Source organism: Trachymyrmex septentrionalis, unplaced genomic scaffold (assembly GCF_001594115.1).
Source record: "Trachymyrmex septentrionalis isolate Tsep2-gDNA-1 unplaced genomic scaffold, Tsep1.0 scaffold8, whole genome shotgun sequence".
In the NCBI taxonomy this organism is placed as follows: domain Eukaryota; kingdom Metazoa; phylum Arthropoda; class Insecta; order Hymenoptera; family Formicidae; genus Trachymyrmex; species Trachymyrmex septentrionalis.
Window position 1 is genome coordinate 4,241,357 of NW_017305987.1, and position 14,642 is coordinate 4,255,998.

General features: G+C 31.3%; 1 protein-coding gene across 9 annotated transcripts in view; it reads left to right on the top strand.

Moving 5' to 3' along the window:
- Positions 1 to 14,642, top strand: part of LOC108754485 (phosphatase and actin regulator 2) — a 302,039-nt gene that overhangs the window by 114,082 nt on the left and 173,315 nt on the right. For all 9 annotated transcript variants that reach the window (XM_018496802.1, XM_018496805.1, XM_018496804.1 and 6 more), the window contains 3 exons: positions 2,664 to 2,828; positions 3,207 to 3,305; positions 7,510 to 7,848. In XM_018496802.1, the coding sequence (XP_018352304.1) occupies positions 2,664 to 2,828; positions 3,207 to 3,305; positions 7,510 to 7,848 (603 nt within the window). The remainder of the gene's footprint in view (positions 1 to 2,663; positions 2,829 to 3,206; positions 3,306 to 7,509; positions 7,849 to 14,642) is intronic.

Consider the following 14,642-nt stretch of genomic DNA (forward strand, 5'->3'; position numbering starts at 1 on the left):
GGTTGTTTATGACTGTGCGTATGGGAGATTTTCTTTCCCTTAGTGTGATATTTTAGATCGTTTTTTTCCTGAAGTGGATTTTGAAGCTATGTCGAAGCTAACTTCGTTACATCAGTAACAGAAAATATTTAAGCACGAGTAACGTATTATTCAAATCTTTAAAAGTTATTCAATCAAAATCATGAAAAATAATTTTTCAAAGTCATTTTAAATTTCTTTTCTGATATGCGAATAACTAAATTAATTATTGCAAGCAATTTTCCTTAGAATTGTCATAATATTTTATTAATTAAATGTAACGTAATTATATTAATTTTTGGCTGTATAAAAATTTTAAAAATAAAATATTTTATTTTCAACGTAAATTGTAATTAGAATTTTCTTCGATTAAAAAGGTATTTTTAAAACAGTTTAGTCAAATTAAATGAACGGGCAAGAATTTTCTTACGATATCTGCGATTTTCGTATTTAGTTTATCTAATGGCTTGTGTAGTTCTTACGTTTGTAGCGATTGTTCTCTTGCGTAGAAAAGTATTTCTTGACTTAAGAGAATAGTGACTGTATTATGTACGAAGGGCGTTACAAATAAGAAGGTAGTAGATGGTCGATAAGTGCAGGTTGAAAGGGCACATTCAGAGAACGGTCTTTTAAAGAACTCTTTCTTCTTCTAAAACCTTAACAGCGCGATAAAGATAAGAGTTAAGAATAAGACGAACATATTGTTCCCAAATCTCGGGAAATCTCTAAATTTATTATTTTGTTCAGCTATAATTTTGTTATTTGTAAAATTAAATATATTTAATTATAAGTGAAAATTAGACTGATAAAAATAAATCAAATAAAAATAAGAATAAATCTGATAATTCTGATAAATCGAATCAGCGCGGTTTATAAAACCGAAAAATGTATTTCCAAATTTGTATATGAATATTATTAAACAGCATAACCTTCTTTGTTTGAAAGTAGGATTCTTTCTTTTATTAAATTATTTGTCTTTATTTTCAAGATAATTTTTTTCAATAGTAAATGATTACTCATCGTTGAAAATAAATTTATTTTATTTGTACGAATAAAAATAAGTAATTGAAGAAATTGTGAAAACTCTAAAAATTTTAATTACATAAAGTTTCATTATTCTATTAAAGTCTGTTAAATACTGATTTATTTTTCTTACAGATTTTACTATATTGTATGTATGGACCGTCAATATATGTATTTATCTGTTATATCGTGTTTACTTTTTTGTCAATGTTTTATAATTATAGTTATTGCAATATTGATTTCGTAACCATGTCTGATACGAGTAATCAGTTTGGATAAATGTTAACATCAATAAATCTTGTTTTCATTTTCTACCAATCGCATTTGTTGTAGCGTTTCCTGTTTCGGGATAATTGAATTTCCAAATATTGCGATGGAATATCTGCTAAATTATGTAGGGGAGGTTGTCGAATATTGACTTTTACTGTAGCATGAACTATATTGTTATTTATGTCAACGAAAAAGTTAACTAGAAAATTGAGAGAAGCAAATTAAAACTAAGAGAAGAAAGATATTTAGTACACGGAAAGAATGCGATTTTGAAATATCTAAAAATTTAACTAGACATAGATATGTAAGTAGATTTTGTTTAAACTATCAAAATAATTTTGTAAAATATTAGAATTGGTTGCTAGAATGTTAAAACATTTGACAGCTTTGTCATTAATGTTGAAGTGTTCTACATAATTACTTTAACCAAACAAAATTATTTTCTGATTTATACGTCACGAAATTTTTAGATACTTGAGTACAAAAATTTTATTTTAGAATTGTTCTTGTTATAGATTCATAGTCGTGATATGTAGCAAATTTTAATAAAACAATTGTGATTCTCGTTGAACATATCATATGTAATGGATCGATGGTCGTTCACTCGGTTCCACCCTTTCGGATGCCGATAAGAGGGTTGTTGGAAAACCTCCTGGTCGGTATAAACGCGGATAATATAGGAAACTTCATACGTTTCACTGGAAAAGCGGAAAATTGGGATAACATATCTAGGGTTGATAATGCATTACACAAATATGGATAACATTAGTTTGTATCATACGCAAGTAATTCGCAGATAATACACAAATAATGTTCATTTTTTTGTCAATGTAAACTTTAATCTCAATATTTAATGTACTTTCTCCAATTCTTGTAACTAGAAAGAGATGAGAAGTAAGTTAAATTGAGATTAAAGTTAATTTACATAGGTAAAAACGAATATAATTAACGTTTTTTGACAATCGCAACATATACTTTCTTATACCTTCTTTATCATAAGTATAAAGCACTCTCAATTTATTGTATTTTTTTGAAAAAGAAAAACTAACAAAGTATTAAAATAAATATTATCTTTCTTTATAAACTATATTTAATTTTTTTTGTTAGATATAGACGTTTACAGGGTTTGTGAGGATGTTTTATATTCGTAGACAAGGCTGTATTATAAATTTTGATATCATAACAAATTGATATCATTATACAAATAATGTTAAAGAATTTTATATGCTTCGTATTCTTATAACATCGCAAACTTTATCTTATAAAGAATTTAACTTATTTTACGTATGTAGGCACATGAAAAAGCGTTGTAATGTAAATTATATATAAGATCATTCTTTTTCTTCTTACAGCGAAAAAGCAAAATGGTGCTGCTCTACGAACAAACAGTTTGGGTTCGGGTGCGAGAACGCCGCCCTTGGAAAGAAAAAGTAAATTTTCTGCCCTCGGTAGACTCTTCAAACCTTGGAAATGGAAGCGGAAAAAGAAATCGGATAAATTCGAGGCTGCTTCTCTGTGTAAGTAAATAATGTGATGTAAAAATAGTTCAATTTAAACGCGACATATATTTTTATTTTTAATAATAGAAAAAACTTAATGTGATTTTGTGCTATATGTCATTTTTTGTGATTGACGTTGCTTTGTCGAAAAATCTTTGCATTTTAAAATGATGAATGTTATTAAATTTAATATACGTTTAATTAAAATGTTTGCACTCTTTTGCACGAATAAATGATATTTAATTTCTATTTTTTAAATTATTATGCCCGAAGTCGTTTTAAACATTTGCCAACAATTTGCAACATTGTAATGCAAAATTATTTAAATAGCGTTGCAAATAACAGAGCAAACAGCGTAATGACATTCGTGTACGTTTTCTTTGTCTTTGTTAATAGCGCTCGAGAGAAAAATCTCAGTACGTGCCAGCAGAGATGAATTGGTGCAGAAAGGGATATTGCTGCCCGTGATACGATCAACATCGTTTCCGGAAAATGGTGAGTATGCATTTTCTTATTCTTTTAACTTTTTTTCTATTTTTATTCTATTTTACTATGTTAGTACTGGTTTACGCTATTTTTTTGCTTGTTCTTCGATATTACGATTTTTTATTAATAATTATTTCGTTGTTCGTTTGGTCGTTTTGTATTTTAGGTAACAACTTTATCTTTCAAGTCTACTATGAGTTCAATTATATTGTCAGTTTTCAATTATTGTCTTTCTCGGTACTCTTCGTTATGTATGTTGAAATTTGCACGCCAGACAGATATTTCCGAGTCCGTTTACCTGTCGCGCCGAAAGTGGTGTCCACCCCTTCGGCAGATTGAACAGGAAACGAGAAACAGAGGTTGCTAGGGTGTCGACAACTTGCCATCCAACGAAGGTCGTAATTGCGTTTTACAGTTCATGTGGTAGACGCGAACTCAATTTCCTCAGTAACTAGGTACGGCCAAGTACCTCGCGTCAAAATGACGCAATTTATTGTTCAAGCTGATTTATGTTCAATGTTTCTTGAAGTATCTCTTATCATTTGCCATATCTGCAAAACAGATAGCAACGTGTATCCTCTGATATTATCACGATGTGATATCACTGTGATCCTTCTTACCGACGAACTGTACGAAGCTCTCAGAATGGTTTCACGTTTTGTTCGAACGTGGAGTTAGTTGGTCTTTCCCCTCATTCGATACAGGTACTCTAATAAACAATTCCTTTTTTTTTAACTTATAACACAATTAACATGAAGTTCCAAAAAATGTTCTCAATCGATATTTATACAAAATTAGCAATAAAATCGTAAGTGTATTGAGAAAAAAATGTTCAGTATTTGTGATTATAATTTTGGTAAAATAGAAGATACATAGTTAGAATCGAAAACGACTATAAATTATAATAATCATTTTCGGTATCAACTGTACATATTTTTTAATACTTATAATTATAAATATGTACATAATTATAATACTGTTCAACAATCAAATTTTCTTCGAAGTGTCATGTTCCGAAGATTTTTTTACGTTGAATACGATATCATTGATAGAATTTCTGTATCACGTCCGAATTTTGCAATGGGTAACTTGGTATGAAATGAACAAGAAATAATATTTTTGATTATTTTTAAGACTTTTTTTTAAAACAAAATAAAAACTTATTTTTAAATAAAACCTACAGCATCTAAAAGTATAATTCAAGTAAAATTTAGTTAATGATAATATGGTTTAATTTTATCAAAGTATAGTTTTTAGAATTTTAGACTTTCAATATAATTATGCAGTTAAACAAAAAATTACTTTTTCTCTTTAAAGTGCCACATTATATACCCCAAAGATTTTTTTTTTGCACTGAATACAATACTGTCATCAGAATTTGTGTAGTACGGCAGGATTTTTAGTGAATAGTAAATTTTTGGTACATTTCACTCCAAATCTCTTTAACTAATGCATATCAATAAGGTTATTATTACTAATTTACTAAAAATTTTGGTGTGTTGCGCAAATTCTGACAATGGAATCGTATTTAGCACGAAATAAATCTTTGAGGGATATGGCACTTTGGAGAGGAAAAAAGTGACTCTTTCTTGAACAGAGAGTGTGATTATTGTTACTAACATTATAATACCATAATAACTATAAAAATGAAACTTCTAACCATAATTATTTTACCATATTATTATAGTCACGAATACCAAACATTTTTTTTATCTCAATATAGCTTATTATCTTCGCTAAAAAAACATGAATTTCATGAAATCTATAACCGAGAGAATACTTGCATTTCCAAGACATATGGAGGACAAATGCGTTGAAGCTATTGTAATTAACGAGATAATAGATTTCAAAATACCTATTTAGTTTCTCTTGTCGCAAGGACTTCTCAGGTGTAATTATTATAATAATTATCTTTTCTCAATACTTAAAGTAACAATAGTTAGCCTGTATCCCTCGTCAAGAAAATTCTGGGACTCTCATGGTTCCCGAAACTATTTCGTGAGTTCCGTCATCAGTCATATTCTCGTCCAAACAGTCAGAACTTTTCGAGACAAGTTTTGAGAGAGCATGGCTCTTCTACATCCCACCTTTTGTAATTAAAGAATTCCGCTCACAGTTTCGTCAGATTATCGCAGGAAGTTGTGGAACTTGGCTGGGGATTGTCGACGACAATGACATAGGGCTATTTATCAACGTACGTCATTCCGCCGGTTACTACGTGAGAGAGAGAGAGAGAGAGAGAGAGAGAGAGAGAGAGAGATATGTTTATTTAAATTAATTGCAAAATCGATGGAGATCCGAGAAATGCGAGGTGACATGAATAGCAAAAAATACGGAGAAATATCGCGTAAGAGTAATCATCGAAAGAAAAATATCGATAGCAATATCATATAATATTAGATATACATTAAAAAAAGCTTAATGTCATTATTCAGTTTACGTCTAAATTGAATATCAATATTTTAAAAAACTGCTATCGAAAAGATCTCTTTTTGCAATTATGTTTTGTATGCAGTATAAAAAAATATTTGCTAGGATCGATATATTTTTGCGTTACGAAACTCGTAGAAAATATAAATTTTTTTAATTCATAGTGTCACTCTTTTGTTTTTATACGTGTATTATATTCTTTTGATATTTTTTGATATTTTTAAAACAATTTTATTTTAATGTAAATAATTTTTAAGATTTTCAAATATCTGTAATATTTAAATAAAATATTTAGAAATATTCATTATATATCTTTATATGTATATTTTTTATATACGAGCATTAAATTACTATACACACATTATTCTTTGTTAAAATTTAGATCGATGAAGCGCTAATTTTAAGGTTTTAATAATAGATTACCACATTTATTACTACATTTCCGAAATTTACTTATACGTCACATTCGTTTTCTCGGTGCATCAAATTAACGTGACGCCCATAATCGTTGCATTGCCGACTGCGGCAAAGCCGTTGTTGAGCTTTGTGTTCTCTGTTCTGAGTTCTAATATGACTGAGAGAAACTCCAACTACAATGTACTGAAAATACTCGACCTTTGAAATTCCACTCGAGTCGATGTTCTTCCTCGTAAAATTGAACTTAATCCATCTATATAAATTCGATCCATTTATCCTTTATGATGGCTATTGCCATCTCTCTTTTTTATAGTTTTTTACTTTATAATTTTAATTAACGTTCAATTGTGCAAAGTTTTTGTCGAAGTGACACACGTTATGTGTTGCATTGTATTTGAATTAACAAAAAGACCTAATGCTTGTATCAGACTTATGATTAAAATTGATATTGGATTGGAATTTGATTAATTAAAACAAGAGTGAACTGTGACTGAATCAACTTAACAAAGAAGCGTTACTTTCGGTCAAAGATAGATATTAGACTAGTACGTACATATGTGTATATGTATGTTTAAATAAAGTTATCTCAGAAATCACTGCGTGCTGATTTTATTTTCGGTCTTTCAATACAATCAGTCCGAAATATTAATAATCCCCAAATTTAATTATAATAGATCATCGATTTGACGTTCCTAGTATTTTAAAAAATGTAAAGAACTTATTGTGAAAAATATAATAAGAATTTTATCATAAAAATTTTTTATTGAGCCTAGAAAAATTCGGAGCAGTCTGTTACAACAAATAACTCATATTACGTGGCATTGCATAAATTTAGACATAAATATTATTGAATTATTAAAATAATTAAATAAGACGCTCAAACTAATTGTTAGAATGTCAAAACTTTTCGTACCATTACGCATCATACTTCAATTATTTTGAGATTTGTATCCAGTTAAATTTTTAGATACTTTCAGCAAATTTCTTTCCGTGCAGTGGATACTGATACACAAAACTTACAGAATTTTTAAAAGCTTACGTCCGTTTATCCTAGCTTTTACCTAGATTGGATTTCCTAATGGTCACTGAAATGACCTCCCTCACTTGTATGTAAAATTTACATATCGATAATGTTCTAGGGTTAATCTTTAATCTAATGCGGACATAACATCTTTTTGGTTTTTTTTAATCACGCGCATGCAATGTTATGCAAATTTCTCATAACTACCTTGGAAATTGGCTCACCGCGGATGTTTCCGAATTAATCCTGGTGCCAGTAGTATCCTTAAAAACGACGTGCACTCTAAGGACGCCACGAGATTCGGGTGAATTAATATTCAAGACCGGATTGCGCTTCTCATTACAGAAACGATAAGCGAGTCGGCGACGGACGCGCAAAAACCACCGTCACCGCAGCAAGCGCCTCAGCAACAGCAGCAACAACAACCGTCGCAGCAACAACCTCCTGGAGGTACCATGATTGGTGGTACCGGGGGTGGCGACGGCACCCCCGCGGCAACACCCACGTCCGCCGGTAACGTGCAGCAATCCCAGCAAGCGGTACCCTCGGCCACACCGACCCCGACGACTGCCAACCCCCATTCTACTGCAGGAGCCCCTAGCAGCAATCAACCATCGCCCCATCCCTCGCCTCTCTACCCCGTACTACCGCAGCAGGCCGGCCAGCCCAACGGCAGCACGCAAGGTAAGTCAGGGTTGCTAGTTTCCTTCTTGTGTTTAGTCGTCTTTTGTGTTGCACGACTGAACACAGGTTTGTATGATTCCGTATCGGCGATTGTTACCGCAGCATGCGAATTTACGCACGGCTACTTAAAAAATTTGAACAAGAATGATAAGAAGCCAACTGACTACTCTCTATCGAATTTTGAGTCTCGTAATTTTTCTAGTGTGAAATCAGAATCGTATTTGCTTTCCGCAAGAGATATAAATCGATAAATGACAAGAATATCGTTCTAATATAAGCTTTTGTTTTTCTCTCTTCCCGATGGACGGGAATACATAATTTGCTTGATAAAAATGAGGAATGCTAAGAATAAGACGTTGTTCTGAGGATATATACAAGGAGACTATATACGGGATGACGTAAACGGTATTCGATTGTGTGCTATTTGAGAAGGTAGATTCTATCGCGCGGTAGACAAGCCAATTTGAGTAGATACACGTGGGAATTGCTGTGTATCGATATTGCATTCGCACGCAGGAGGGCAAATAAATCATTCTATTTCCGTTTCATCTCGTTTTTGTTATGTAACAGATACGAGATATTTTGAACCCTGTGATTTACATACAATTTTTCGTAATAGTAGTTATAAAACGTAATCTAATTTATGTCTATAAATCTTACATCGGCAGATGTCAATCTCAACTTGCACCAATTGCTGTGTGAACAATTAATGGTATATGGAAATATTTATTATATAAATTCTGTTCTATAGCTTTCTTTTTGTAAACAGTTTTTTTGGATATTTTATTTTATTTTGGACTTTTAACATAATTTCCTTGCGTTATCGATTACTTATTTTGTATAATGTGCATTTTTCTAATATAAATTTTTCTCTTTATTGTGCATCTTTAATACTCTTAGTTAATTATAGATAATATATTATAGATGGCGGGAAAGAAATATTACCCTCCTTTTAAAAAGCTTTATAGATTGTCGCATAATGAGTACTTATCGCACTGAGCGCCTAAAATGCGCTCACACAATGATATATGCATAAGCGACCTAATTACGGAACGTCATGTACTGAGGTAACATTAATGAACTATCAAGTATAATCGTGGTGCATCGTATGTCGAATAAATTTCTTTCTTTAATCTTTTGATAATATCTTACTTTTTAGGTATTGACTAAAATAAATTCAAAATATTAATATTAAGAATATAATAATATGCTTATAAGAATTTTTTGTTTATTTTTTACATAATAGTAAAACGTAAAAATTGTATCTTAAAAGAGAAACGTTTAAAACAAAATTGTATTCATAAATTACGATTTATTTTATTTTTTAAATTAAGCAGCATACGTCTTTAAAAAAAAAAAATGTTACACGATGGATGTATTAACGATTTTTTTTACTGTTTAACTATTTTTTTAGAATTTAGCTATTTTTATAAATGTTGATAATTATTAAATATTTTACGCAAAATATAAAGTATAGATCGTGGCCTGCATTTTACACGTTTTCACGTATCAATGTATTTTTCAAATAAATTGGGTGACACCCCCCCCCCCCCATGGAATAAATAATGATATACGCGAACGTGCTAAAATAGATAAAATCAATTTCAATCGGTAACACGATAATTCTCGTATCTCTTAATCTATTATTATCGTAACTCTTAATCTATTATTGACTTTTGTTTGCAATACAAAACTGCTCATTGCACAGTTCGTTTGCATACAATCAATAGTGACATTTGCAATAAATTTAACATTAACATTAATCTCTAAATCTGAATCAGTGGATAGTCATTAATTACCCAGTGGCATACTTAGCACTGAATAATCAATGAAATTCAATTAAAAAAGGAAAAATGTTTGAGCATTACATAATTAAAATACTAATTATATGACATAAATTTAGAGAGTATATCGAATATTGAGAATTTTTCTTAAATTAGTGATATTTGTGTTTGAAATTTTGAATTATATATTACAGTTTTATACGCGTATTATACATAAGTTAATAATAAAAATATAGAAAATTATTAAACAATACTTACCATAATTATTTTTACTTATAATAACTTCTATATATGTAATAAGAATAACATTTGTTAGAGAGACAAATGTTACATATACAATACATTCTTTTTGTGCATGTATTTCATATTTTAACATAAAAAATATATAAACAAGAGGATGAAAAATTAGTCGTCGCAAGCAATTCAGTTCTATGTAACGTCACGTATAAGCAGCTGATGTATTGCTTAAACAAGCAATTATCAGATTTCTTCGTTGGTCTAAACTGAAACCGTAAAAGGTACTTTATTATCCGCACTAGTAATGATATTACAAAGTTTCCAATCGTAGACCTTGCAGAAGACTAAACTTTCAAACGCCTGTTCAAGGCTCTGACACAGCCAATTGCAGCAAAATTGAGAAAATGGGCAGAAATTCAACGTTTTTCTGTTGCTAATTTATTGCTATTGCATTGCTCAAGCCGATTTGACAAAAATAATGGCTGTGCTGATTTAAGTTTATAAATAGCGTAGCTGGAAAAAAATGAAACGTAAAAACAAAATTCGTCCTACTTGTCTTGGCCCGTTATACAAATTTCTTAATCATTGTACACGAAGTTATATAAAGATACGACGCACCGACAACATTATTATTCCCCGAATGTGTAATGTAATGCTCGCTAGAGGAGTATGATAATAATTTTATGCTCCTTTTCGCGCGATGATGTTTTTATTCGACGCAGGAGTACCGTAGGAAAATACATTTTTGTACCTCTTATATCCAAGTTTCCTTCTTTTTCCCTACGAGTACCGCCCATGCAGAGCACTATCTGCCGTGACTTACGTACTTCAAAGGCAAGTGCGAAACCATGCTTTCAAAGATATTTTGCTGCAGCGGGTGTAATATTTCAGTGATACTGGTGCGGACGCATCGGTCGCATTTTCCTCGTGAGTGAAAAATCAGCTATGTCGCGCCGTAGCTAAGGCAACATGTTTGCAAGCGCGTTAAAAGCGATGCAATAAACTTTTAACACCTGTTACCAGTGACAGATTGTTCCATGCTCAGAATTAAGGGCCAACTGTCCCGACGGATCGTTAATCTGAGAACAATAACGAGGAGAGAGTATGAAATGTTACGAAACGGCGTGAAATCATTGTCAGCTCGTTATTTCATTCCTAGATTTTCAGTCTAGATCTTAATTAATTTTAATTTTAGCAATTCACTCCCTTTTTACAGAAATCGACTTTTTTCTTGATAAGATATTTGTACTTGTCACATACATACATTATGCATCTTAAATTAATTATCTGTGTAATTATATATCAATACTAATAAAAAGTATTTTACTGCAAAATTGAGCTTTTCTGTTTTCGTACATTGTAATTTTTTATATATTAATTATATAATAGTGAATAAATTAAATGTATCTAGAGAATTACTAAAATTAAAACTAATTATTATTAGCGAGGGCCAGTAGTCTTTGATAATCCGTTATGTTTAAACTTTTCCATTAAATTCTTCACTTGGTAACTTATTAGATCGACAAAGCCTATATTCTCAAAGGACCGGGATTAGAGGCCGTAATGTACTCGTGTATCATGTGCGCAGAATAATGTATCGAGAGATTTATTGAAGAACCTGAATAATGACGGATCCGTAGAATTAATGTCTGGCGCGTTCAATCCCACGTTTCATGCCATATTAGTGCGTTGTCCAAGCAGTTTTCTTGGATTAGTCCCGCGCGTGTTAGTTCGTGTAAATATTATCGATCGAAGGTTATCCTCGTAGTGCGAATTGTGAGAAAGGTAAATCCGCAATAATTCTCACGAAATTGACCTCGTTCCGCGTGATGTTTTATTCACGGCAATCTACGTGCCACGACAGCAGTATGAACAGGAAAAAAATTTTTTAAATCTTCTATTTATGTTTTGTGATTTTCAGTATATATAACACCTGTTTTTAACAAACTTTTATTTAGACAAATATAACAGTAGAATAACTTTTGATCAATTTTTCATTTCTCAAAAATATAATAAGTGTTTCTTATAAGGCTTTTAATATTGAAAAAGAAAATACTTTTTAAAAAGCTCCATCACTTTTCAAATTGTTTAGAAATTCTGCTTTGAATTTTTTTTATGTAATACTGTATATTTATAACATATGTAATGTAAGCAATAAGAAATTTAAATATTGTTTTACAATATGTGGAGATGATTGCTTTTGCCTACAAATCGATTGCCTACAGTATCGTTTGTCTACATCACTTTTGCCGACAGTTCGTTTGCATACAAAAATTATTGCCTACAACTCGATTACTATCATGCGCTTTTGCACACAAATAAAAATTCTAGAAACGGAGTTACTATCGCAATCGAGTTATAGGCAATAATACATGTAGGCAAAAGTAACTTCGTTTCTAAAATTTTTATTTGTGTGCAAAAATGCATGTAGGCAATCGAACTGTAGGCAATAATTTTTGCAAACGAACTGTCGGCAAAAGTGATGTAGGCAAACGGGATCCCCCCCAATATGAGTATGTATATGTATGTGTGAAATAAATATGATTATAAAGATTATTTTATTGTTTATAAGTATAGGGTGCGGCAGAGAAACTTACTTTTTTTAAAGGTTAATAAAAACGAAACTATTGCAGATATCGGTAAGTTTCTCTGCCGCACCCTGTATGTAATAAGTGATATTATAAGTATAACAATAAGTGATATTATATATAAATTAATAAAATTAATTGCTAATATTTAATATTAAACTGATTTGCAAGATTTGCGATCTTTATGTATTTTTTTCGTAGCAGAAGAAAAAATTTTAAGTGTTTAAATTTATAGTTGTTAAAAATAATTGATTTCTCAAAAAATCTGTGGATAATGGAACTTTTTCAACCTTATTTTCTTTTTCAGCATTAAAAATAAGAATCACCATTTTCAAATGTTGAGAAATAAAAACTTTATAACATGGTATAATTGACACTATTCTCTCGTTTCGAAAATCATGTATTTTATACAGAATTTATGCAGAATAATTTATATAAAATTTATTTTGCAGACAATTTTTATTTTCTTCGAGTTTACTATTTTCGAATCTTATGATTTTTGTGAGCAAGATGGAAGCTTCGAGCAAAAAATCGTGATGTAACGTCAAAAAGCTTCTGCAAACACAACGTCTGGCGGCGATGTCATGCTGGATTTTTTAAGATTTTCTTCGTCGCTAAACACCGGAAGACGGTAGGAGGGTGCACGAGGGTGCGAATTACGCTTTCGTGACAAGGGCGACGAACGAAAGGCAGGCAAACAAAGAGCGAAGCGTGTATACGAACGGCCATTCAGTATTACGCGCTGTTCCTCGTTTGTCGCGCGGATAAGAAATATAAACGCATACGGCGATCGATATGTCTCTGCGAGCATTGCAACGAGAGGCTACCGAACCCGTTGTTTCCCGTTTCATCCTCCTCCTTGAAACTGCTCGTAGGTTTACCTCGTCGAAAGGATTGAAATTGAATCGCTAATCGCCATGCTCGCGTCCTAATAATTTTATCCGTCTAGACAAGATTTAATTTGTTATTTCAAGACACAATTGTATTCACAGAAAGAACGGTTTTGATGAAGTATCTAAAGTTTAGCTAGATACAGGTCTAAAAATAATTTTGTTAGACTATTAAAATAAATATGTACACTGAGAAAAATGATTGAAAATAGATGAATCAGAAGATTTTGATGGTAGCAGTTAGAATTTCGATTATCTCAACTAGAATTTTAGTAAATTTAACCTTCTGATTCGTCTATTTTTAATCAGAATCTCAATTAATCTAACCAGACATTTTTTTCTGTGTGGGACGCTCAAACTGATGGCTGAATGTCAAAATTGTTTGCAGCTTTGCTCGTCATGCTTGAGTTTTCTACAATTATTTCTATAAATAATTTTTATAATTATTTTTATAGTTTAACAAAATTATTTTTGGACTTGTATTCAACTGAATTTCTAAATATTTCAACAAAATCTTTCTTTCCATATTTGTGTTTTAAATTCTTATTTCTTGGCAGAAAAATCTGAATGTTTTATTAACTGCATTCCAATGATATAAACAAATCATTCAAGGATATACATAGAAAAATGCATAGCCTTGCTTCTCTGAAGAGTTTGATGTCAATATTTTATAAATACTTCAAGAGTACTTTGAAGTTTGTATTATTACAACAGAGTTAGTTTTGTCGAATCAAAATCGTCTTGCGCAGGAAAATTGAAACCAGAAAAATATGTAAAGAGCTCGCGTAAATTATTTTTTATTCTGGGCGACGAGGGATGATAAAAAAAGAGAAAAATAGGCGCTTCGTTCAGCCGGATGTTTCTGCTCCACGGCGGGCAATATATTTTTTCATTTCCGAGCCGAACCGAGCCGACAACTCAACCGTGGCTAATATCGCCCTACGGTCGATAGTCGCAGCAAGAATCGCGTCTGGATTCAATCTGTCTGATCGTTCGTTATTTAACCCGACTGCAGATCATTCATCTGTTTGCGAACGGATATATGTCTTATTTTCAATTTCTGTCACATTGCTTCTTTTCAGTTTCATTTCAAAGATGATACAATGAATTTTTTTTATATATAAATTAAAAATAAATTAATACAGACATTTCTTCTTTTTTTATATTTTGCTCGTTAATGTAACGATTTCCTTTTGATTAATAATTTTCGAATTTTAATAGTTTATCTAGAAGCATCATAAATGAAGTCGATGCTTTAAATTAAGATATCAAGTCTCCCCCCCCCCCCCCCCCCC